Here is a 22,457-nt window from a genome sequence, read left to right as displayed (position 1 = left end):
TTGCAAAGAATGCTGGTGCAATTTTGATTGCAGTTGCATGGAATGTGTAGATTGCTTTGGGTAATAATGACATTTTAACAATGTTTATTCTTCTGATCCATGAGCATGGAATGTTTTTCCATTTCTTTGTGTCTTCTTCAATTTCTTTCATAAGCTTTCTATAGTTTTCATTGTACAGGTCTTTTACATCTTTGGTTTGGTATATTCCTAGGTATCTTATGGTTTTTCATGGAATTGTGAATGGGATCAGTTCCTTGATTTCTCTTTCTATTGATTCATTATTGGTGTATAAAAACGCAACTGCTTTCTGTATGTTGATTTTGTACCTTGAGACTTTTTCCTGAATTCATGCATCAGTTCTTGTGGCCTTCTGGTAGAGTCAGTCGGGTTTTCTATGTAGAGTATCATGTCATCCGTGAAAAGTGAAAGTTTGACTTCATCTTTGCTATTTCTGATGCCTTTTATTTCCTTTTGTTGTCTGATTGCTGATGCCAGGACTTCCAGCACTATGTTAAACAGCAGTGGTAAGACTGGACATCCCTGTCATGTTCCTGATCTCAGGAAGAAAGCTCTTAGTTTCCCCCCATTGAGGATGATATTAGCTGTGGGCTTTTCATAAATGGCTTTTATGATAAGTTCCTTCTATCCCAACTTTCTCGAGAGTTTTTATTAAGAAAGGATGCTATATTTTGTCAATGCTTTTTTTGCATCTATGGACCGGATCATATGGTTTTTATCTTTTCTTTTGTTAACATGATGTATCACATTGATGGATTTGCGAATATTGAACCAGCCCTGTAACCCAGGAATGAATCCCACTTGATCATGGTGGATAATTCTTTTTATATGCTGTCGAATTCGATTTGCTAGTATCTTGTTGAGTATTTTTGCATCTGTATTAATTAAGAATATTGGCTTGTAGTTCTCTTTTTTTGTTAGGTCTCTTTCTGGTTTGGGAATCCAAGTGATGTTGGCTTTGTAGAATGAGTCTGGAAGTTTTCCTTCTATTTCTGTGTGTTTTTTGTTGTTGTTGTTGTTTTGTTTTTTTTGGGTTTTTTTTTTTTTTGGAATATCTTGGGAAGCCTGGGTATTAACTTTGATTTAAATGTCTGGTAGAATTCCCCAGAGAAGCCATCTGGCCCCAGGCTCTGATTTTGTTGGGAGATTTTTGATAACTGATTCAATTTCTTCACTGGTTATGGGTCTGTTCAGATTTTCTATCTCTTCCCATTTGAATTTTGGTAGTGCACGTGTGTTTAGGAATTTGTCCATTTCTTCTAGGTTGTCCAGTTTACTCATTTTAATGAGTGGCTTTCTGAGAAAAGGTTCACAAGAGATAAAAGTTTGAACCATTATATGTTAAAAAATGTTCTTTCTGCCTTCACATTTGATTGACAGTTCAGCTGGGTATAGAACTGTAGGGTGGGAATAACTTTCTGTTGGAATTATGAAAACATTGCTCCACTCTCTTGCTTCCAGCATTGCTACTGAGAAGTTCAACGCTATCGGTTCATGTTCCTTTGGATGAGACCTGTTTTATTTCCTCTGGAAACTTTTAAATCCTCTCTTTTTTCTCATTATTCTGATATTTCACAATAATGTAGCTTAGTGTCATTCCTTTTACAACCACTGTTTTGGGCATTCAGTATAACCTTTCAACTTGGTGACTAGCATCTTGCAATTCTGTGAAATTTCCTTTTTGTAAAATTTTTTAATATAATTCCTCTGTTCTCTTTTATTGGCATTCCTATTAGTTGTATATTGGACCTCCAGCTAGTTCTTTAATATTTTTTCTTGTTTTTCATTTCTTTGCCTTTTTATTCCACTTTCTGGGTAATATCAACTTTATCTTTCAACCTGTGAGGTGAATTATCTCTGCAATCAATTTTAAATTTCCAAAGGCCCTTTCTTATCTTTTAATGTTTCCTTTCCTTTTATAGTAGCCATGGGTGGTAGAGGACTAGCTTCTGCAAGAGGAAGGATCAATTCTTCTATAATAAGGAGGAAAGAAGTAAGGATGGAAATGGATGGGAGGAGATTGGCAGAGGAGGTGAAAGAAAGTGGAGGTATTCCTCCTGATGACTTTCATTTTCTCTGTGATACAGATGATGAACACATGTATTGACACAACAGGGAAGGTAATGGGGCAAGAGGTTTGAAGAGCATGGAAAGGGAAATCAAAGATAACTCTCACAAAAAACCCAGCTGTTTCCTGGGCAGCCCTGAGGGTCCACACTAAAACCAGAGACCATAAGTCAACCGTGGCACCAATCCCTTAGTCAGATAAGCTCCTGGGAAAGGTGTGGAGAAGATGGGCTTTGGACATTTCTGTGGTTGGTATTCTAGCTAAGTAGTCTGGAAGAGCAGCAGGACAAAGAAATTAAGGATACTGGCAAGAAAGGGGGTAATGTGATCAAATAGGGCATGTCTGCCACTTACCCATCTGCTCACAGTCTCCGGGAAACTTAACAGAGTCTAACTGTTCAGCTTGACATTTCCTTACCTGAAAGTTTGATGTTATTTTAAAAACTGGAGGCTTCATTGAAATTTCTGCATTTGACCCTTTTTAAACTGTAGAGGATCAGGCCTTTTCCACACTATTCTTTGGGCATTTCCATTGTTTATATTTCTCAGTGTAGACAGGTATATCCATTTATCTTTATCCTTTGTTTATCTCTAAAATAGAATAAAGACTCTAACAACAAAGGGAATGCTCTTCAGTGATGGCACTATTGATATACATTTTGTGTTTTCTGGATATTTTACCATGAAATAGGAACAGACTCTGACTACATATCATCCAGATGTTCCAAGTTTATTTATGTTGTTTCAATGCACTGACAAAAACACCACGGTTTTAACTTTTTCTCTTTCATGAGTCAAGAGTCACTTTATCTTAAACCAGAGGATTCTCTTAAAGAACACACATGCACGCACACGCGTGCGCACACACACACACACACACACACGGCAAGTACAAAAACAATTCCACCAAAGTGCATGTGAATGAAAGTGCAAACAGGCTTCATTTTCAAACTCTGGGATCATTCTCTCTGCTTCAGAAATTAAACAGAAAGGCTCTCAGTGCCCTAAGCCAGGGCTGGACAAGGGCTGGGAGCGCCTGCCAGGGCCAAAGTGTAAGCGGTGTCTGCTGCTGGAGAGAGGGCAGAGGCACATGGCACGCCAACTCCCTCCCGTCACTGGGCACCCAGGTCAAGGTGCGATGATGTCATCCGGGGACAGGAGGGGGGGAAGGGGCAATAGGGCAGATTTCTTTCCCTCTTTTTATGTTTTTTTCCAGAGTCTGATGTCGGTGCAGAAAGCGCTGAGGTCTCAAAGTTCGGAGCCTGGGGGCCCTTTTCTCAAGGGCCTCAATCCACCTTGCCCTTCCTATGGGCAAGCACTAGAAGTGTGGTTGGTAGATCCACGTGGCAAAGCTGTCCAGCCCCACTCCCCAGGACAGGCGAGGTCCCGCAGCACAGCTGTGCACACTTCTGCCCTCTCCTCACACCACAGAGCCGGTGAGCATCTCTCCTCAGTTTCAGAGAGAAGCAGACAAGGCCAAGGGGCTGGTGAGTTTTGCCACCACAAGCAACCAAGTCAGAGAGGTTCAGACTTGCTCCTCTTTACTTTTGGCCAAGGGGCAACGCGACCTCCAGAAACCCAAGCATCAGCCAGAGGCGGGGACTGCCCACTTTCCTCCCGGGAAGGTTGTGCTCAGAGCTGCCTCTCAGGGGCAAAGGGAAGGAACATCTGAAGCCTGGCAGGAGTTCAGCTGGGTGGCCAAATGGCTGCCCCTGGCAAAGCTGTGTGAGCCCACGGAAGAGAGGGTCCCCTATTGAACCGCGGCAGGACATCAACAGCTTTGAATGCCCCACTTCAATGGGAAAGATATAGCTTCATATTTTAACAGTAATAGCCCTTGGCATTTTCCCAACATCAAGCCTCACAGCTGCATCTGTCAAACACTCCTGAGGGTACCCTAGGCGCACCACGTGACCCAGGGAAGCGATCTGGCTCTGCACCCCGCGGGCCCATCTCAGCACCGGGGGCCACGGGAGCCTGCCCGTTGCTCTTCACCTCTGTGCAGGGCCAGCTCCCACTGGGCCCTCTGCCTCACCCCAGCTGGTTTGGCAGTGGCTTGGTGGAGGCTAGGCCCCCACTTGGACAGAAAGGCCTAAGTCCCAGAGCCCCAGCAGGCACCTGGATGGCAGTGCAGGACAGACAGACAGTGATACAAAAGGCTTATGGGCCACAGAGAATTCAAAGATAGAGGAATTCACCTTCCCCACTCCCAAGTGCAAGTGGGCTTTGTAAGACTCCACAAAAGCAAGACATTTAACGGATAGGTCGAATGTGATGTCGTGAGGTATGTGTGCTAGACAGAGCAGCACATTCTCACAGCTGGGGCCTGGCGGGTGTGGGGCCCTCGCCCCATGGGCAATGCCTTGGCTGAGATGCATGGCTGCAGGGAAGGATGCCATGCTCAGCTTTGGGGACCATCGTGCCTGCCGGAGCTGCCCCTCTGGCCAAAGACCCGAGATTGTCTGACATAGCCTTGGGCTGCCTCTTCCCCACACCTGACCCTGGAAGGGTATATGGGGAACATCTGTGGAGCCTTGACCTTTTCTGGAGAGGTAAAACAGGCTCTAACCACTTAGTCTGCTGGAAACAGGACCTGGCATGGGCCACTAAAATGCTAGCCGATCCAGAATTGGGCATGCTTACGAAGGCATCTTGGCTTGGAATCCCCAACTTGTAGGTAAAAGGGAGAAAGGCAGCCAGAGACTCCAGTGGGCGTATGAAGACACGTTTCCGAGGCTGACCCATCGAAGAGGGAAGAGTCAGTGGGTCTGGGTGGGCCATTGCCTGGATCCCGCCCAGAAATCAGACAGCAGAGTGAACATGTGTTGTGGCAGGGTCACTTCTTGGTAGGAGGCAAGGAAAGAAAAGCATGGAGAGACGTCGAAGAGAAATGGGCCTCTGACGGGAGGCCTCCCATTCTACCCGATTGTTCTTAACTCCTAAGAAAAAGACCCTTTGGTGATAAAACACGTCAGCAGGAGATGGGGGGCTGCCACAGGCAGGGCACCTCCAGTCTGCTCCACTGGTAATGCTCCTCCAGCCCAGTCACACCTTCCCTGGTGTGTCTGGTGGCAGACAAGCCTGAGGCTGCAGGGGCCAGGACTCCAAATTGCCCAGGGCTCCTGTGCTCCCATGTACCTTGTAGGAAGCAGCCCCAGAGAGAAGGAGGGCCCCTGGTAAGACGTAGGGGGTGTTGGGGGTACGGGGGTGGGTGGGTATGAGGAATTCAGGTCAGGAAGGAAGCAGTGGCTGCGGAGGGAGGCCCAGCTCAGGCTGGAGGAGAGCCCAGCCCTGAGCCACTCACTTTAAGGTGTCATCGGCGTTTTTGAACATGAGAATGGCGTTATAGATCTTCAAGGCTGGGCCCAGCTTGACGCTCATGATCTTCACAATGTCCGCCTGTGTCAGCAAAAGGAAGGCCTCGCCGTCAATCATCTGAGGGGTTAGGGAGGGAGGTGGAAGGAAAGTGGGGAGAAGGTGGAGAGGGCCTCGGGGAAGGCAAGGCGTGAAGGAGAGGTGGGGTGTCCGTGGGGAGGGGAGAAAGAGAAGCAGGGGTGATGGATATATGGGAGGAGGGACGGAGGACAGAGACGGGAAAAGGAAGGAAAAGGAGAAAGGAGAAGGGGGGAGAAAGGAAAAAAGGAAGACAGCAATGGGGACAGAGAAGGAAAGAGAGATATCCACTGGCTTCCCCATGTTCACACACACACTCTTTTTCTTTCTGCCGACTGGTCTGATTTCAGTGTGTGTTTCCAAGTCCTCAATGACAGCAGCCTCAGAACACCAGCTGTTGCGCTTCCCCTATAAACCCACTGGTGAGTGTTTGTGCTGACAGAGAGCGGGCAGACGCCGTGGGTGTGTCCGAGCGATGCAGCATGAGGTACACAATATGACCTATGAGCCATTATTCTTAAGAAGGGAGTTAGGGAGGCAGGGAGGAGGGGAGAGTGATTTAATCTGAATCTGGGCAGACTTTCCGTAAGACCATCAGTGCTGACCGCCAGACTGGACATACTGACGACCCATAAGACCATCTGTCTGCTTCGTTCTAATTTCTCACTCATGAAACACCCCTCTAATGATGGGTCTGTGTCCCAGCTAGAGAGAATCTTGACCTGTGTGTCTGAATGCATCAGTCCAGCCAGACAAAGGCCACTCTCTAGAGCCTGCTCCTGTTTGGGGAAGCGGATGCCGTGGACCCGATCCTGAAAAAGATCATCCTCACCCTCACAAAGGCCCTGTTCCCACCGGAACTCCAATTGCTGCTGGCAGCTCTCCCTTCTCCCCCTTTGGCCATGCTTTTGTATCTCAGACCATGTTGAACTGAGAGACATGGTAGGTACTCTGGGGACAGGGACAAGGGGAGGCGGCTGGAGGACCAAATTCCTGCGTGGTTCTGTGGCTGGCTGCACACATGCACTCAGAGAGCACTTATGACTCTTCTCCCCAAAGGAAGGCCTCTAAAGGTACCACATGGTTCTCTTTCACAGAAGGCTTAGTTACCAAACGACAGCCTGCATGAGGCTGGAAAGGCTCGTTAATATCAGAGATGGCAGAATCAAGATTTAAAACAATGAGACTATGAAACCAACAAAATAACATTTAATAGGGATAAATGTAAAGTTTTACATCAGGTTAATTAAAAAAAAAAAACAAACCCAGTGGTACAAGTAACAAAGTGGAAGATGTGGTTAGACTATAATGGATAATTGATATAAAAGGCACTTGGGGACTTGCATGACCTCCAAACTAGTCTGATGTGGCTGTAGTAAAACTCATGCAAACTTAAATTTGCTAAAAAAAATTATAGGGTTCATATCTATGGGAAGAGAAAACAACCCAAATATCCAATTACAGGAGAACTGTGGGCTAGTTATAAAATGGAGCACCACTCAGCAATACAAATGAACAAACTACTGGATACACAATAACATGGATGAACCTCGAAAACGTTACACTGAGTGAAAAGAGACAGACACCAAAGAATAGAAGCTGGGCCCATTTCTATGAAGTTTAAGAATAGGTAAAACTAACCTATGGTGCTAGAAATTACAACAGTGGTTCCCCACGAGGTCGGGGACTGACCAAGGGGCCAAGAAAGAACGTTCTGGTATGATGGAAACGTTTTATATCTTGACTGAAGTACTGGGTTCCGGGTGTACACAGTTCACAAAACTTGTGGAACTGTACTTTTAAGATGTGTGCATTCTGGGGTACCTGGGTGGCTCAGTCGGTTAAGCGTCCGACTTTGGCTCAGGTCATGATCTCACGGATTGTGGGTTTGAGCCCCGCGTCGGGCTCTCTGCTGACAGCTAGCTCAGAGCCTGGAGCCTGCTTCAGATTCTGTATTTCCATCTGTCTCTGACCCTCCCCTGCTCGTGCTGTCTCTCCCTCTCTCTCAAAAATAAATAAGACCATTAAAAAAAAAGATGTGTGCATTTTGTTCCATGTACATTTTTATCTCCATTAAAAGAAGTCTAGGTTTCAGTTCGTTAGTTTTAAGACGTGTGCCACTCTGAGTGGAGGCTGTGCAGGTGTCGGGGCTGGAGGTATACGGGAAATCTCTGTATCTTCCTCTCAATTTTGCTGTGACCCTAAAACTGCTCTATAAAGTCCTTTTAAATACACAACCAAAAAACATCTAGGGAGGCAGAACATAACCGGCATGTTCTGTGCTGGTGAGAAGGCATCTGAAACTGGGCTACTGCTATGGACACATATGTCACAGTAAGATCACCAGCCCACGAGGCGAGCAGCCCGCATGGGGAGGGGGTGGGGGCCCCACCACACAAAGTGCTATGAAGAAATGGCTGGCTGTGTTGGGTCTTCAGGGCACCTGACCTGGAGGGGCTGAGACTAACGTTCCTGGGGGGCGGGGGATGCATGTATTCCTTGGAAAGAAGATCTAAACAAACTCCAAGGTCCCTTCCAGTTTCAGACCATGTAAAGTAGGAGAGTCATGATCAAGTTCTTTACTCAAGGACAGCTGCTAAGAGTTAGAACCACTGCTGAGCCGCCACTGCATCAGGCATTCTTATAGAGTGAGAGGATTTATGTGCCCTTCTACAGCATGCTGGTGATACAGTTACACTAGACAATCTGGTGCCACGGTCCGTTCACCGTGTCCGATGCTCACAATGGCCCTGCAGGGCTGTCATCATCATACCGTCCTTACACCCGCTTTATCTCCATCTCATAGATAAGAAGATGCAACTCAGAGACAATAAAGAGCTCAAACTAGCAGAGCTGGGATTCACATCCACACTGTCTGCAAAGCTAGGGTTCTTTTACGTACAACTCATGGCTTCTTTTCCTTGGTTAGCTTTTGGGTCTCGGTTTTGAGTATGTGTTAAGATCCTTGCAGTAAAAGGCAATACCTGTGCCATTCAAGACACACTTTAACTTACTGTCCCCCTGGTGAGGCTAGGCTTAGAAAACAAGCTGGGCAGAGAGTAGAGAGGAATGAATAGAGCCCTGTCTCCAGGAGGCATTTTCCTTCCTGAGGATGATCTGAACACAGAGCGTTTGCAAGCTTGGCCATGGTCCCTACCGGATGTTTCCCAGAGACGTGGGTCACTGTGACCAGTCTCCCGCAGGTGGGACAACAGAGAGCCCTCCCTAGCAGAGGGGGCAGCACTGGTGAGGCCACCTGCTCCCTGCTGTCTCACTGAGTGACCCTTCTGTCCCCACTCTGCACTTGCACCTCGCCTCACCTCATCTTTGAAGAGTCGTGCCTGGTCTTCACAGCCGGTCAGGGTCTGAACGAAGCTGAAGACCTTGGAAACCAAAGAAGATGCATTGCCAAGGGGACAGGGACTTGGAGTTTAGGGGAGAGGTGGGCCCAGGTGGACTTGGTGCTCTCTGGGCTTTGACAGTGTTGCTTTTTCTTGTCAGCCCAAGAGGATCCCTGTGTCTCTGGCACTGGGTGAGCAAGGTGGGGCCCAGGTGAAGCCTGTCTCTCCTGCTGGACTCCACGTGAACTAGCAGCATGTCCCTCTCCCCATCCACCGGGGCAGGCCTGCTGGCCCACGTCTCAGTCCCTGCCGGGCACCAGGAGGGGCTGTGGATGGGAGGGAGGAGCAGGGGGTAGTGTCAGGTGTGGTGCCCGCCTCTGCCTGACAAGGGCCTTTCCTGAGCCCTCCCGCCAGGGAGAGAGGGCCAAGCAGGAGAGAGGGATGGGGAGGGGTCCTCGCTCTCACCTCATCAATGGTCCACTTGGCAACTGTTGAGGCCGAGATGCCCGCCACTCCCGGCAGGAGCTTGCAGTGCTGCTCCCAGCACAGGGACAGCGAGCGGTCAGGGCGGGCTGACAGGGCGGACGTGAAGAGGGACTGGTGCAACTGGTGCGCGGCGTCGGGAGCTAGTGCTGAAGGCAGAGGCTGGCGCTGAGGACTCGGCTGGTCCCTGGGGCCGCTCCTACCCATGCCCCTCGGGAGGACCAGGGCCTCGTCTGAGAGTCTTGCAAAGCCGAGGAGGAGACCTGACTCCTTGTCCCCTGCCCTCTCTTCCTGGTGAAGTGAGTGCCTCACTTGACAGACTCTCCCGAGTCAGCAGTTAGGAACGACCCAGCCCCATCTCTCTGAGGCTGCAGCACCCTGAACCCCCGCAAGGGGGTGCTGTACATCCCTGACTGTTCTCTAGATCCCTTGTACCAGGATGACCGCCAACATCCGAGAAGCTCAGCCCTAACAGCAGAAGCCTATTCTGTTTGCCCTCCTTTTCCTGCTCTAACTCTGGTGGAGTCAGGTCAATTCTGTGTGAGAACCCAGCCTGAAAGTGTCCATCACTGCTTCCCGCTCCATTCCTGTCCCCTACCCGCTCCCCAGCCTATTCTGGCACCTCGAAGGTGCTCCCTGACTCCTGTCCAATTCCACACTGCCGGTCACCCTGCTTCCTGACTTGCTCCTGTAGTCCTGGCTCCTGGCCTCCAGCCTCAGCCACTGTTTGACCTCATGAGGGACGCTGCTCTGCTTGGCCTCCGCCTTGGCCAGGCCTGGCCCTCACCTGTCTGGACTTCATTTACCTTTGGCAGCTCTAACACACCTGTCCCCGCCTACCTTACCAGCCTTGACTGGCCTTGGGCCATGTGGCCACTGTCCCACATGCGTTGCCCTGCCTCATTCTGCCCACAGTTCAAGAGAGCTGCCTCCCTCCTGTTCACTGGGCGTTAGTTCTAGACACATGGCTGCAGCTCACCATTGCCCCTCCCCAGGGGCTGTCCCCCCACTCATCACAGACTGGCCTTCCCTGCCCCTTTGGCTCTTAGCTTCAGCCTTTCACCCTGACTCCTCTGCACCTCCAGTCACTCTTGGAGCCTCTTGGATCCTGTCACCAGCCCCACGGGCTGCTCTCCATAGCACCTCCTACCTGCCGCCATCTCTGCTCCTCAGACTCAAGCTCTGGGCCACGCTCCACAGCCAGCCCAGCCTTCGGCACCATGAGGGACCTGCTGCTCCCCCAGCTCCGCCTGCTCTCAGCACCCACCTGCAGCAGAGCCAGGACCGCCCCTGACAGTTACCACCACTAGCACTTCATCTGCCTGGCCACAGGCTTGGCCTCCTGTTCCAAGTCCTCTTTCTGGTCCTCCATGTGCCGGTGAGGAATGTTGGGGGACAAGGCTGAGTGGCTGTAGGGAGCTTTGCTCCTTATCCTTCTTCCCCAGAGCCCAGGAGGGAGCCTCACAGGCAGTCAGGGTGTCTTATCTAACTGCAAGCCTTCTAGCGGCAGGCTCTTCTGGAATTTTTTGGGCTTATAAATAGCAGAAATTTATTCCTCACGGTTCTGGAGGCTGCTTAGTCCAAGACCAAGGCACCAACAGAAACGGTATGCAGTGAAGGTCCACTTCCTGGTTAACAGAGGGCTGATGTCTCACTGTGTCCTCATATGGTGAAAGGAACAAGGGAAGCCTCTGGGGTCTCTTTTATAAGGGCACTAACTGCTCTACCCTCTTGACCTGATCACTTCCTGAAGGCTCCACCTCCAATATCGTCACATTGGGGATTAGGTTTCAACATATGACTTTGTGGGGAGACAAAAACATTGATTCTATAGCATGATGATGATGATGATGATGATTAGGTAAGCCCTTCCTTGCCCTCTCTGGGCCACAGCCTCAGTCTCTGGAAAGATTTAACTTCCCAAGTTCCTAGGATACTTCTGGAATGAACACACAGGCACATGTCCTTTTGTGGCCAGAGCCACGCTCTGGAGGGGCATCTGGCCAGGTGTCCCATGGGTCGGTAGGAAAGGTGTCCGCTGCAGTCCCATCCCCAGAAGCCCTCACTGTGAGGGCGTGGAGGCTGGCTAAGCCCTTCCTCACTGTGCAGGAAGTGAGGAAGGAAGTGCCATCTGTTTCTACCAGGAGGAAACAGCTTGGAATGGCAGCGAGAAGAGGTCAGCCAATAGACAGGGCTAATGATACCAGCACGTAGCTGTGCTAAGCCCTTTACCTGACTTGGTTGTAAGCCTCCTACCAACTTTGGAGGTGGGCATATTATCAGCATTGCACAGATAAGCAAGCTGAGGCTCCGACAGGGGGTCAACTCCCCAAGGTCTCACAGCCCATAAAAGCCTGTCTAAGTCCAGAGCTGTGCTCTGAACCACATGCTACAGATCATCCAGGTTGCAGAGACTGTCCCTGAAGAACTGGAGCAGCTTAAGTCCCGCCAAGAAACTGTGCAGTGAGCCAGGAGCTCTCTCATGGTCTCTTCTAGCCTTAAAATGATGTGCACTCAACTCAACTAAGGCATGATCCCTAGTGCTCCTGCTGTGTATCAGACCCTGTGCTGAATTAAAACCAAAAAAAATTTTTAATGTTTATTTTTGAGAGAGAGAGAGAGAGAGAGAGAGAGAGTGAGAGGGGGAGGGGCAGAGATAGAGGGAGACACAGAATCTGAAGAATGGCTCTAGGTTCTGAGCTGTCAGCACAGAGCCTGATGTGGGGCTTGAACCCACAAACCATGAAATCATGACCTGAGTCAAAGTTGGATGTTTAACTGACTGGGCCACCCAGGCGCCCCAGGCCCTGTGCTAAAGATACAAGATGAATTTGTCATCCAATGGAGGGCTCGGTCACCTTGTCCCTTCCTTTTGGAGCATGTTATGGGCTTAACCATGTTCCCCCAAAGGCATATATTGAAGCCCAACCCCCTACCCCCCTGAACCTCTGCATGGGGCTGTGCAGTTAACCCTTGAACAATGTCGGGGTTAGGGGCCTCAACACCCCAGGCAATCAAAAATCCATGTGTAACTTTGACTCCCTTGAAACTTTACTACTAATAGCCTATGGTTGACTGGAAGCCTTACCGATAACATAAACAGTCAATTAACATATATTTTGTTTGTCACATGTATCATAAACTGTAGTCTTACAATAAAGGAAGCCAGGGAAAAGAAGACATCATTAGGAAAATCATGAAAAACCATGTTTACAGGACTGCGGGCAGTTCAAGTCCCTGCTGTTCAAGGGCCAACTGTATTCAGAGATGGGGTCTTTCAACAGGTAAGTTAAAACAAGGCTGTTAGGGTGGGTTCTCCTCCAATCTGGTGTCCTTGAACACATGTGGCGAGACTCTGGGAGGGCACATGCCTATAGGGCAGACCATGTGAGGACACAGAGAGAGAGTGGTCACCTGCCAGCCAAGGAGCAAGGTCTCACGAGAAACCAGCCCTGCGGATACCTTGATCTTGGACTTTTAGCCTCCGTAAGTGTGAGAAAATAAACTTCTGTTGTTTAAGCTACCGAGTCTGTGGCACCTGGTTGTGGCATCCAAGCTAAGACAAAGGAGACTGAGAGGTGGACAGACACCTGGGTTAGGTGCTTCTGGCCTGTGATGCCAGCAGCACAGAGCAGGAGGCAGCTCTGAGTTTGAATGCCAGCTCTGCCCCTTATGAGATGAATGACTATGGGCAAGCGGCTTCACCCTCCGGGCCTCCTGTTCCTCTTCTCTCAGAAGAGAATGCCATCCACCTTCCAGGATGCCTGTGAGGGTCAGCAACAGTATACGTACAGCACCGGAAACAGTGTGTGGCTCATAGTAGATGCTCAGTGAACAGTACTGGTAACTACTGTTATTTTAGGTACTTGACACTTGAGGGTATTATTCATGTCTTCAAATGAGACTGAGACTCAGAGATATTAAGTGATTTGCTTAAGGTTGCACAGCTAGAAAGTGAAAGCCAAGGTCTCCCTCCCAGGAGGCCTAGAATCAAGGGGAACGGGGCTAGGGGGGTATCCTGCTGCACAGTGGAGAACCAGAGGCCCAAAGAGGCTCAGAATCCCCCCTGCAGACCCACAGCAAGGCCACAGGAGAAGTGGGACTGGAACTCAAGGTCACCCCTGTGTTCCTGCCGCTGCTCTATGCTCTGCCAGTGCCGGAGAGGAAGAGGTGGTCTCCCTTCCAGCTGTCCCCTCTAGCTTCCCCTAGAGACTCATCCCACCGGTTACTAAGCACTCACTGTGAACACCTTGTGGAGGGCATGGGAGCACATGACCCAGGACTTACTCGGGAAATCTTCCTGAGGGATCTTCCGATACTTTGGAGGGCGTCCAATCCTGGAGAGAGAGGGACCGGGTCCGTGGCAGGGAATCAGTGCCTGGCCCGGCCCGAGAGGACACGAGGCCCTGCACCCTTGCCCTCCGCACCGGCCATGATGGCGAGGCTTCTTCCTTAGGGAGAAGCCCGAGAGGTTCCTCTTACGGGCCGAGGCCTCCGTGTCGGACAGCTCCGCCTTCAGCCGACTCTGGTTCCTCTCAGCCAGTGGGCAGCCTGAGAGGCAATGGTGAGCTGTGAACTTGCCTGTGACGTGGCCGGAACCATCACAACCAGGAGTGGGGCACTTCCTGGGGAAGCGGAAGAAAAAGGTGGCATAAGCTGGGCTGAATCTGCTTGTTCTCACCGAGTCGTTCCCAACTCTGGCCCCACTGGGAGAGTCATGGTGAACCCTGATTGGCTGCGCACAGTAGGTGTAAAGGAGTCCCTCTTTGAACAAGGCCTGAGGGGGTCTTGGCAGGAGCTCTTCACTCACCGCTGGTGAAAGTTGTACTTGGAGGTCCTAGTGTGTGGCGGGCTCCGATAGCTAAGGGTGGGACAGCCCCCAGGGGAGGCGGAGCTGGGCTCCCTGGGTCCTGGGGCAGCAGGAAGAGAGGAGTCAGCACAGCGTCCGTGGTGGGGGGTGTGAGAGGGGAGGAGGGAGATCAGGGAAGGAACAGTCTCTATGGTGAAGGTTAGCACTAGGAGTGAGTTGCCCAGCTACAGGGGCCCTAACCTAGAATGTGACATCATTTCCTGCTCCTGGGTATCTGCCCCTCTTTGGAGAACGAGGGCTTGGCTCTCATACGCTCTGTTGAAACCTCAGGCCATGCTCTGCCCCTGAGAGAAGGAAAACCCTCTGGGAGAAGATCAACTCAGAGTTGGTGTGGGCACAGCTGTACCTTAGAAGCTGCATCAGGCAGGTTCATGCTATTCTGTATTGTTCCATTTCATTCTCAAGGCCTTGGGAACTTTCTCTGGGCCCTACTCAGGTTTGGAGAATAACTGAGAAAGATCAATATCCGAAGTGACTTGGAGCTGAGGGGTCTCATGACCTGACCTCCCACCCCCCCTGCAGGGACCAGGATTTTATTTAAAGAAGCCTGGTTTCCTCGGCAAACATAATGTCTGCTCCGTGTGGCTCTGGTGGATGCTGAGAGAATTCTCTGGGTGCATAACTCCCTCCTAGGCTCCCAAGTGAGCTCGGCCCCGCACATCTCAGTACCCTAAACCCAGCAACTGCGCAGCGTGGCAGAGACCACTGAGGCAGGGGGTGTGGGATTCCAGAGCTCACTGTGGGCACTAGAGCCCAGGTGTGCACAGTCAGAATCCCCTGGGTGAGCTGCAGGAGGGAGACTGCCAGAGCTTGCGGGGTTGAGGCACACATCAGCAGGAGGGGGTCAGAGTGTCCAAAGGGTACACACGGAGAGGGGGCTGCAGAGGATGCCCCGTCTTGGAGCACCAGCCCGCGGGGTGGATGTCTGGGTGGTCGGCATCAATCCAGAAGTCATAGGCGTGACTCCAGCCATCAAAGTGGAGCTGGGGAGGAAAGGCCCTTGGAGGTCAGGTGTTGCTCGTGGAGCCCAGCTCAGCCAGGAGGACCTCCAGGCTCCAGGAGGCTCTCCCTGTCCCTGGGGCCTGCCAGAAGCAAGATCCTGAATTGGAAGAACCAAGGCGCCAACCTCACAATAATCCACTTCCGCCACCACATGTTCCAAGGGCTCCACTCATTAAGTTACTGGCACTTCCCATCAATCCACGCACAGGACAAGGATCATTAGGCCCATTTTATGGGCTCAGAGAGGGGAAATGACTTGTCCAAGCCCACAAAGGTAAGTCACAGATGAGGTTTGAGTGAGACCCCAGATCTTCGACGTTGAACGTAGAGTTCTCTTCCCACAACCTGCAGCCTCCCTTATGCCTGACTCATGCCATGCCCTTGACCTCTAACCAGTGTACAGAATTCCTACCCCAGCAGCCTGTCCACTCCCCCAGCCTGAGGGGCCCAGAGCCACCTTTATCCGATGGTCCTCCACATCCTCCACGCTGGCCACACGAATCAGGGCTGGGTTCCTGCGGTCCACGGCCTCCAGCTTCATGTTGACCAGGAAGCTGTGTGGGGGTCGCTGCAGGGGGACAGCAGCCTTCAGGCCAAGGCCCAGCTCAGTAGAGCTGGGACCCCAAGAAAGGAGCCCAATGACTTAGAAACCATGGCCTGCCAAAGAGGGAGCATTCCACTTGGTCTCAATTCCATGGGACTGGCCAAGTGCTCTGTGCCTTCCCAGAGGTCAGCTCTGGGAGCAGAGAAAGCTAACTCACCACCTTGAAGGCCCAGGTAGGCACAGCAGAGGCCCCGGTTTCTTCCAGATATTTCTCCCAACAGAAGCTGTCAGGGTCTGGGTAGTCTGGAGGAGAGGGTGAGAGCAATGTCTAGGCACATGAGGGAAGTCCCCTCTCCCCAGACAGGAGCAGGAGACCAGATGGAGTACAATCCCCCCCCTCCCCCAACACCGCCAGAGCCAGCTGCCGGCTTGGGCTCCTGAGGCAGACGGGTGCTGGTCAGAACCAAGCACATCACCACCCCACAGTTCACAGGGCTGTCGGAGAATGCTGGCCCCCACTCCCCCTCCTCAGTCCTGCTGCTCCAGTGTAAGCCCCCGCCTCTTCTGAACCTCTCCTGTGTGTGGACCAGCATAATAGCCCTAAAGGAAAGGATAAGGTCTCTTTGCTCTGGACTCCTGCTTCTTTGCTGAGAAAAGTCATCTAACTTCCTTCCTTTAAACATCGACAGAGTCAGGGGTTGACAGGTCTTTCCTAAAATCAAAGGTTCCTCAGCTCCCAGGCAAAGAAGATGAGGCTCCAGGACACATCTGTCCCCTCATCCAGATGCTAAAGACCCAGCTAGTGAGGTACTGATAAGGGATCAGGGGGAGGGCAGTGGGGCCAGGCCCAGGAGGGGGCATTTGCTCAGGCTGAGGGGTCACCTTGTGGAGGGGTGAGGGGCTTTCCTTGCTTCTGGCACCAGCCCACCGGGTGGATGTAGGGGCTGCTGGGATCACACCTGAAACCAAGAATACTTCACTGTCCCGAGTGACACTTTGAGGCCTAGGACAGCATGGCACCAGTGCCCACCCTCATTCTACTGCTCAGTGAGAGCTACACAGATGGCTGATGATGTCAGAAAACTGCAGCATTAACCACAAACTCTATGACTACTGTCTAAGGGAAAACCATGAGTCAAAGACTTGCTCCTCCTAACTTTGGCATTTTTAGAGGAAACATTTAATTTTGCATTTCTGATAATATAGATCAAAGCCACAGGACAGTCCGTGATGCCCTGGAGCAAATACAAATGTCAGGACCAGGTAGGGGCTACGTGGTGCCTGAGGTCTGAAAGTACTGCCTCCCGCCCCCGTCATCCCCTCACCCCCAGCCCCGGCCAAGTCTGGGCCCTCCCACTACCAGTAGTCATAAGTATCATCCCAGTTGTCAAAGTGCACCAGGAAGCGGCTGTCCACCACGTCGGTCACGCTGGCCACGCAGACGAGGGATGGGTTCATGCGGTCAACAGCCTCCAGCTTCATGCCCACCTGGAAACCCAGGGGTGGGGGACTCTGTGGGCAAGATGAGGGGCTGCCACGCCAGGCCCAGGCTGGCCAGCACTGACCCAGAACCCACTGGCAAAGGAAGGCGTAGGTTCTCTAGGAGTTATGCCCGGGGTGGGGTGGGGTGCACAGGAAAAACAGGCTGAGAAAGAGGGTCCTTCCAGGGCAGAGTCATAACCCCCAGCCCTGAGCCACTCGGGAACTTGTGGCCTCCAAGGAAGGAAGGAAGCCTCACTGTGGTGGAAGATGAGAGACAGGCAGGAAGCTATGCATTTGCCCAAAGCATCTGTCAGGTTGAGCCACAGCCTTTCCTACACAGTCCAGCCCGGCCTAGCTTGCACTGAGGTGGCTGGGTCACTAGTGGGTGCTGGGAGGCAAGAGCTGTCGTGAGGCAGGGAGAGGGGAGGAAGGGCATCCGTCAGGCATAGCTTCAAAAGCCATCACCGCCCTTGACCTTTGCAACAACCTTGTGGAAATAGGTATGATCATCTCCATTTTACAGGTTAAGGAGCTTGCCCAGCACCACAGTGCTAGTGAACGGTGGGACAAGGGTTTAACCAGTTTGACTTAAAAGTCTGCATTCCTTGACATAACAGCAGGTAGAACCCCACTAGTCATCTGGGAACCTGTAGGTAGGGCCTATGGGGCCAGATCCAGGCAGAAGGGTAACTGCCTGCATGGTGTGGTGGACGCCCTGACCCCTGAGGACGCTGCACTTCTGACCTGGTAATTTATTTTATTTTTATCTTATTTTGCTTTATTTATTTTATTATTTATTTATTTTTAAGAGAGAGAGAGAGAGAGAGTGCGTGCAAGTGGGGGAGGGCAGAGAGAGAGGGAGACACAGAATCTGAAGCAGGCTCCAGGCTCTGAGCCATGAGCACAGAGCCCAACAACGTGGGGCTCTAATTCACAAGCTGTGAAATTGTGACCTGAGCTCAAGTCGGATGCTCAACCACTGAGCCATCCAGGCACCCCTGGCCTGGTAACAATTTGGAGGGTTCCCTAAATCTCGCAGACCTCTGGCTGGGGATTAGGAGCTACTTCAGCTGCTGGACAAAGCTGCCAGCTGCCTTGAGCAGAGAAAACGACAAGGAGTGAGTGTGGAGACTAAGTGGGAGAGCTGCGGTATTGGTCAAAAGGAAGGAAAAAGCAAGCTCCCAGAACAGAGGCTTGGACCCCGGGCTTGCAGAGCAAACCAAGGCAAGAAACCCAGTGCGCAGGCTGAGATGGTGGGAGCCCAGGGGCCGGGGCTTCTGCAGGAGGGAGGAGGGGAAACTGGGTGGGTCCCAGAACCAGTCTCCCTCTGCCCCTGGGCCTGCCCAGAGCGCCCTTCCCATTTGGTGTGCGGGAAGACAAGCTCTCTTCTGCGGGGGATTCTGTCCCACTCTCGCTCGGAGGGGGACACTCACCTGGCTCTGGCTCACAAACAGGTGCTTGGGGGCGGCCTGGGCTCTTGTGCTGCGCAGGTACTGGCTCCAGCTGAACTCATCCTCCTTGTAACCTAGGCCCCTCAGCGGGGGAAGAACAGAGCGCCGTGCAGACAGAGGCTGGGCCATCGCGAGTAACCCCGCACTGAAGCAGCAGAATCAGCAAAGTCCAAGGACCTCCCACCTCTCAAGAACCTGCCTAGGCAGACCCTGCTGAGGTGGGACATGACCCCAGTGGACACTCCAAGGGCAAGGGCGAGGCAGGAGCCCTGGTGCCTAGTCACAGCAGGATGTGATTAAGAGAGGCCAGTGGTGGAATGGGGAACAAGGAAGGGGGTCCGGCGGGGAAGAATGGATGGGTCTGAGGGCTCACTGCCTCCCTGTGACCAACCCGGCTAGGCCTTACCTTTGGGGGGCTGCAGCTTGTGCCCGGTCTTCTCAAACCAGCCAGCAGGGTGAATGTCAGGGGAGTTGGCATTGATCCAGAAGTCATGGCACTCGGAATACCCATCAAAGTGCAGACGTAGGCGGTAGCCACACACCTAGCCCCGTGAGGGGGAATCACAGGGACTCTGATGCCAGCAGACGCCCACTCTCTGCCCCCCGTCTCCTGGCCCAGCCTGGCGATCTCCAGGGTCTCTCGAATGCTAGCAGGTTCCCCAGCCCACCACTCTTCCCCCATCCTGAACCTTGTCCCACACTCTGCCATCCTGCATTGAGGACAGAGCATGTACTCATGAGCCCTGAGTCTGCATATGAGGCAGGCAGATTCGAGGACATCCTCCTGCCCTTTGAGCCCTGGACAGAACCACAAGGGCACCTACCAAGGCTCAGGACTGTTCTGAGGGCCCCAGATGACCCTTCCTTCTGCTACCATCTCTCACTGCTCCCCCCTTACACTGCTCTGACCTCACTGAGCTGATGGCAGCTCCTTGAACTTGGCTCCCTGTTCTATGCCCAGGATTTTTGCTTCTGCCTGGAACACCTACTAACTCACAATCTATCCCTCAAGGCTTGGCGGGAAGCCTTTCCTCCATGATGCTTCTCTTGCCCCCTCGTGTTGCCCTGCTCACATCTGCTGCCCCGGGTGGTAAGTTGCTGATGTGTCTATTTGGCTGCTTCCCACACAACTGTGGGACTCCCAGAGGAGGAGACCATGACTGGACTCATGCCAACATCCCTGCCCTCGGGATCCCCCCTCCTCAGGCTCCCCCAGGACTGCAGGATGCACCATTCAGTCATGTCTCCATGCCCAATATTGTAGTTTTGTTCCTTTTTTTAGCTTTTGGTGTGTTCCACCATAACCCCCTGAAGACTGGGTGCTTTCTGAGGGCAGAGCAGTATCTTCCTCATCTGAGTCAGGCCCTCCAAGCCCCTAGCAGTCCCCATCAGTCTGCCCAGAAAGAAATCACCAGAATATGGGAGCAAGCCTCAGCTCACCTCGGCCACGGTGAGGATGAAGTACATGGACGGGTGTTGAGGGTCGATGCCTTCCAACTTCATGCCCAGTCTGAAGCCATTCTTATTATGAGTGACCGCCTGGTACTGTCAACACACAGATTGGAGAGGACCCAGCCTCCATCCAGCCTTATCCTTGCCTAGCAGGCTTGGGGGGAAGGAGCTGCCTTTAGGCCCCACCTGCCTGGTTTTACCAAAGGGGTAGCTTGTTTGGGAATCTTTAGTGCAGGGATCCAGAGCAGGAAAGACTACCTCCCAGGTCCTCTGAAAAATGTGGGCTAAGTCAGGGCTGGATTTCAGGGCTCCCTCTTACCTATGTCATGGGGAGATTAGCATACAGAACTGAGCAGAAGGGATCAGGATTCAAAAGTCCACAGGTCCTGTGATGGGTGAGCCTGGGTCCAACCTCTCTACTTCCTCCTATCCTGGGAGCCTCTCAGAGTGAGCCCTTTTCTACTCTGGGACCTTAACCAGGCTCTCCCCCTTCCATTCTTCCAGTCTTTTGAGGGATATCAGACACACAGAACACCAGAAGGTCTGAGTTTGGTGGTGAGTTCCTGGACTGGGTATGCAAGCTCTTCCTAAGTAGGAACCGTCCGACTCACGTCCTGGAAGAGGCTGACAGGGGCAGTGACAGCCTTCTGCTCCTCCAGGTAGGGCTCCCACGACCAGCTTTCCTTCTTCTCCCCTGATGCTGTGGAGACAGGAGACAGACAGACTGACTGGACTGCTCCCGATAGATTCTTCGCCGGAGTTTCCCCTGGTTCAACTCAACCTTACCTCCAAAACAAACCTCTGTCTAGAGCCCATGCTGTCCTCTGGGCCCTCCCAGCCACACCGGCACCAGACAGTGGGGTCTCAGATCTCAGGAGAGCCTCAGTCTCAGGCGGGGCTGCACCAAATTCTGTCTGCCCACCCCCACCCCCAGGCCACTGTCAGTAAAAGTACTTTGGACTATTTAGCAATTAAACTGAGGTCCCACAGAGGGACGCAGTTCTCTGGCAAAGCCCAGTGACAAGTCCTGAGCCAGAGCACTTCATCACAGTGCCACCTAAGCTCACAGGGAGAGAAGAAGGAAAAGAGAAATGAGCGAGAAACCATGGAAGGAGGAAGAAATGAAGGAGCAAACTCACAGAGAAATGAGAAACTCTTTTTTTGATCTTCTTCCTCTAAACACGCACAGGTACACAGAGACACAAATACGTTATATGTGTGCGTAGTGTGCCCACAGAGTACAGACTGATTCCACAGCCCTCCTGAACATACAGATGGCATGCACACGTGCACACGCAAACACACACACACACACACACTATGGTCAGGAATCTCCAGGGGAGATCCCTCCTAGGGAGGGGAGTTAAATCCCCCTATGGGACCTTCAGGTTAGCTTAAGATGGAGATCTGGCCTCCAGGACAGAGAGAAAGAGCCTTTAAGGACTAGAAGAGCTAGCGATGTGTAAGGCAGGCTCACAAGGTCAGCCTGAGCTGCCTTCAGCTGAGGGCTACAGACAATGAAAGAGGGCAACAGCCTGCAAAAATCAATTCATATCCCTTTGGTAAATAGCTCCAGCTTCTTCTAGACACTTCACTGCCTCAATTTTCTCATCTGTGATATGCAGACAACTTCATCTACCACAGAGAATCGTGTGGAGAAGTACATGAGATGCTGTGAGTAAAAGATCCTCACGAAACGCAAAGTGCTGGTCTTGTGTTACTGGTCTCCTAGGGCCCCACGATGTCTGTCTGATCTGGATTCCAGCTCTGCCATGCACTGGCTCTCTTGGCTACTGCCCTGGATCACTCAGATGTGGAGTGATTTGACACTCAGGAAGAAGCTTTTCTCTTTAGCTGGAATCGCAGTGGCTAGAAGTGTCTCCCTAGGAGCTGCCTAAGTTCCCTGGTCACTGTACTGAAGCTCGAAATCCGACCATCTGCCCCAGCTGGGCCAGAGCAAGTCTCCTTCATCAACGGATCAACCAGGCCATCAGACTGTCTCAGGGACCTACACCCCACACCGACCCAGAGCACATCTCTTCCCACTATCCTCTGTCCTCAGTGAAACCTGGAATGTCCCTCCAACACATCACTTGTGTTCCCTCAAGAAATCCTCAGCTCTCCCATTCGGCCTTTATCCAGGCTTACAGAGCACGCCAGGGGAGGAGAGGGGAGGACGCGGGGCCTGGCATCATCTCCTTGTGTCTTGCCACTGCCGTTGCACATCATCCTGCATAATGCCTCTTCGCTTTTTCCAAACCGCCACAATTATCACCAGGCTTTACAACCCTCGAGCCTTCCTCCCTACACTATGTTCTCACTTCTCACTCTTCCTAAACTGTAACATAAGCCAC

General features: G+C 51.9%; 1 protein-coding gene and 1 long non-coding RNA gene across 4 annotated transcripts in view; one reads left to right on the top strand and one right to left on the bottom strand.

Moving 5' to 3' along the window:
- Positions 1-2,790: 2,790 nt before the first annotated feature.
- L3MBTL1 (L3MBTL histone methyl-lysine binding protein 1) overlaps positions 2,791-22,457 on the bottom strand; it is a 28,112-nt gene continuing 8,445 nt past the window's right edge. Inside the window, exons 7-22 of one of the 3 annotated variants that reach the window (XM_029918490.1) lie at positions 20,715-20,803; positions 20,092-20,196; positions 19,058-19,193; positions 18,634-18,725; positions 17,079-17,230; positions 16,601-16,677; positions 15,936-16,021; positions 15,632-15,742; positions 15,041-15,155; positions 14,113-14,212; positions 13,730-13,927; positions 13,590-13,639; positions 9,285-9,451; positions 8,799-8,861; positions 5,390-5,520; positions 2,791-5,038 (exon numbers count right to left, since the gene is read on the bottom strand). In XM_029918490.1, the coding sequence (XP_029774350.1) occupies positions 4,888-5,038; positions 5,390-5,520; positions 8,799-8,861; positions 9,285-9,451; positions 13,590-13,639; positions 13,730-13,927; positions 14,113-14,212; positions 15,041-15,155; positions 15,632-15,742; positions 15,936-16,021; positions 16,601-16,677; positions 17,079-17,230; positions 18,634-18,725; positions 19,058-19,193; positions 20,092-20,196; positions 20,715-20,803 (1,823 nt within the window). In that variant the 3' untranslated portion in view covers positions 2,791-4,887. Of the gene's footprint in view, positions 5,039-5,389; positions 5,521-7,488; positions 8,673-8,793; positions 8,862-9,284; positions 9,452-12,966; positions 13,067-13,589; positions 13,640-13,729; positions 13,928-14,112; positions 14,213-15,040; positions 15,156-15,631; positions 15,743-15,935; positions 16,022-16,600; positions 16,678-17,078; positions 17,231-18,633; positions 18,726-19,057; positions 19,194-20,091; positions 20,197-20,714; positions 20,804-22,457 lie in introns of those variants that run through there. The other 2 variants (XM_029918492.1, XM_029918491.1) reach the window with 2 other exon arrangements.
- Positions 18,734-20,731, top strand: LOC115274945. The gene is made up of 3 exons (XR_003901339.1): positions 18,734-18,869; positions 19,613-19,741; positions 20,608-20,731. It is a non-coding gene; the product is annotated as an uncharacterized LOC115274945 (long non-coding RNA).

Source organism: Suricata suricatta, chromosome 12 (assembly GCF_006229205.1).
Source record: "Suricata suricatta isolate VVHF042 chromosome 12, meerkat_22Aug2017_6uvM2_HiC, whole genome shotgun sequence".
NCBI classification, from domain to species: Eukaryota; Metazoa; Chordata; class Mammalia; order Carnivora; family Herpestidae; genus Suricata; species Suricata suricatta.
The sequence above is the reverse complement of the archived record's forward strand: the minus strand, read 5'-3'. Positions and strand labels throughout refer to the sequence as shown.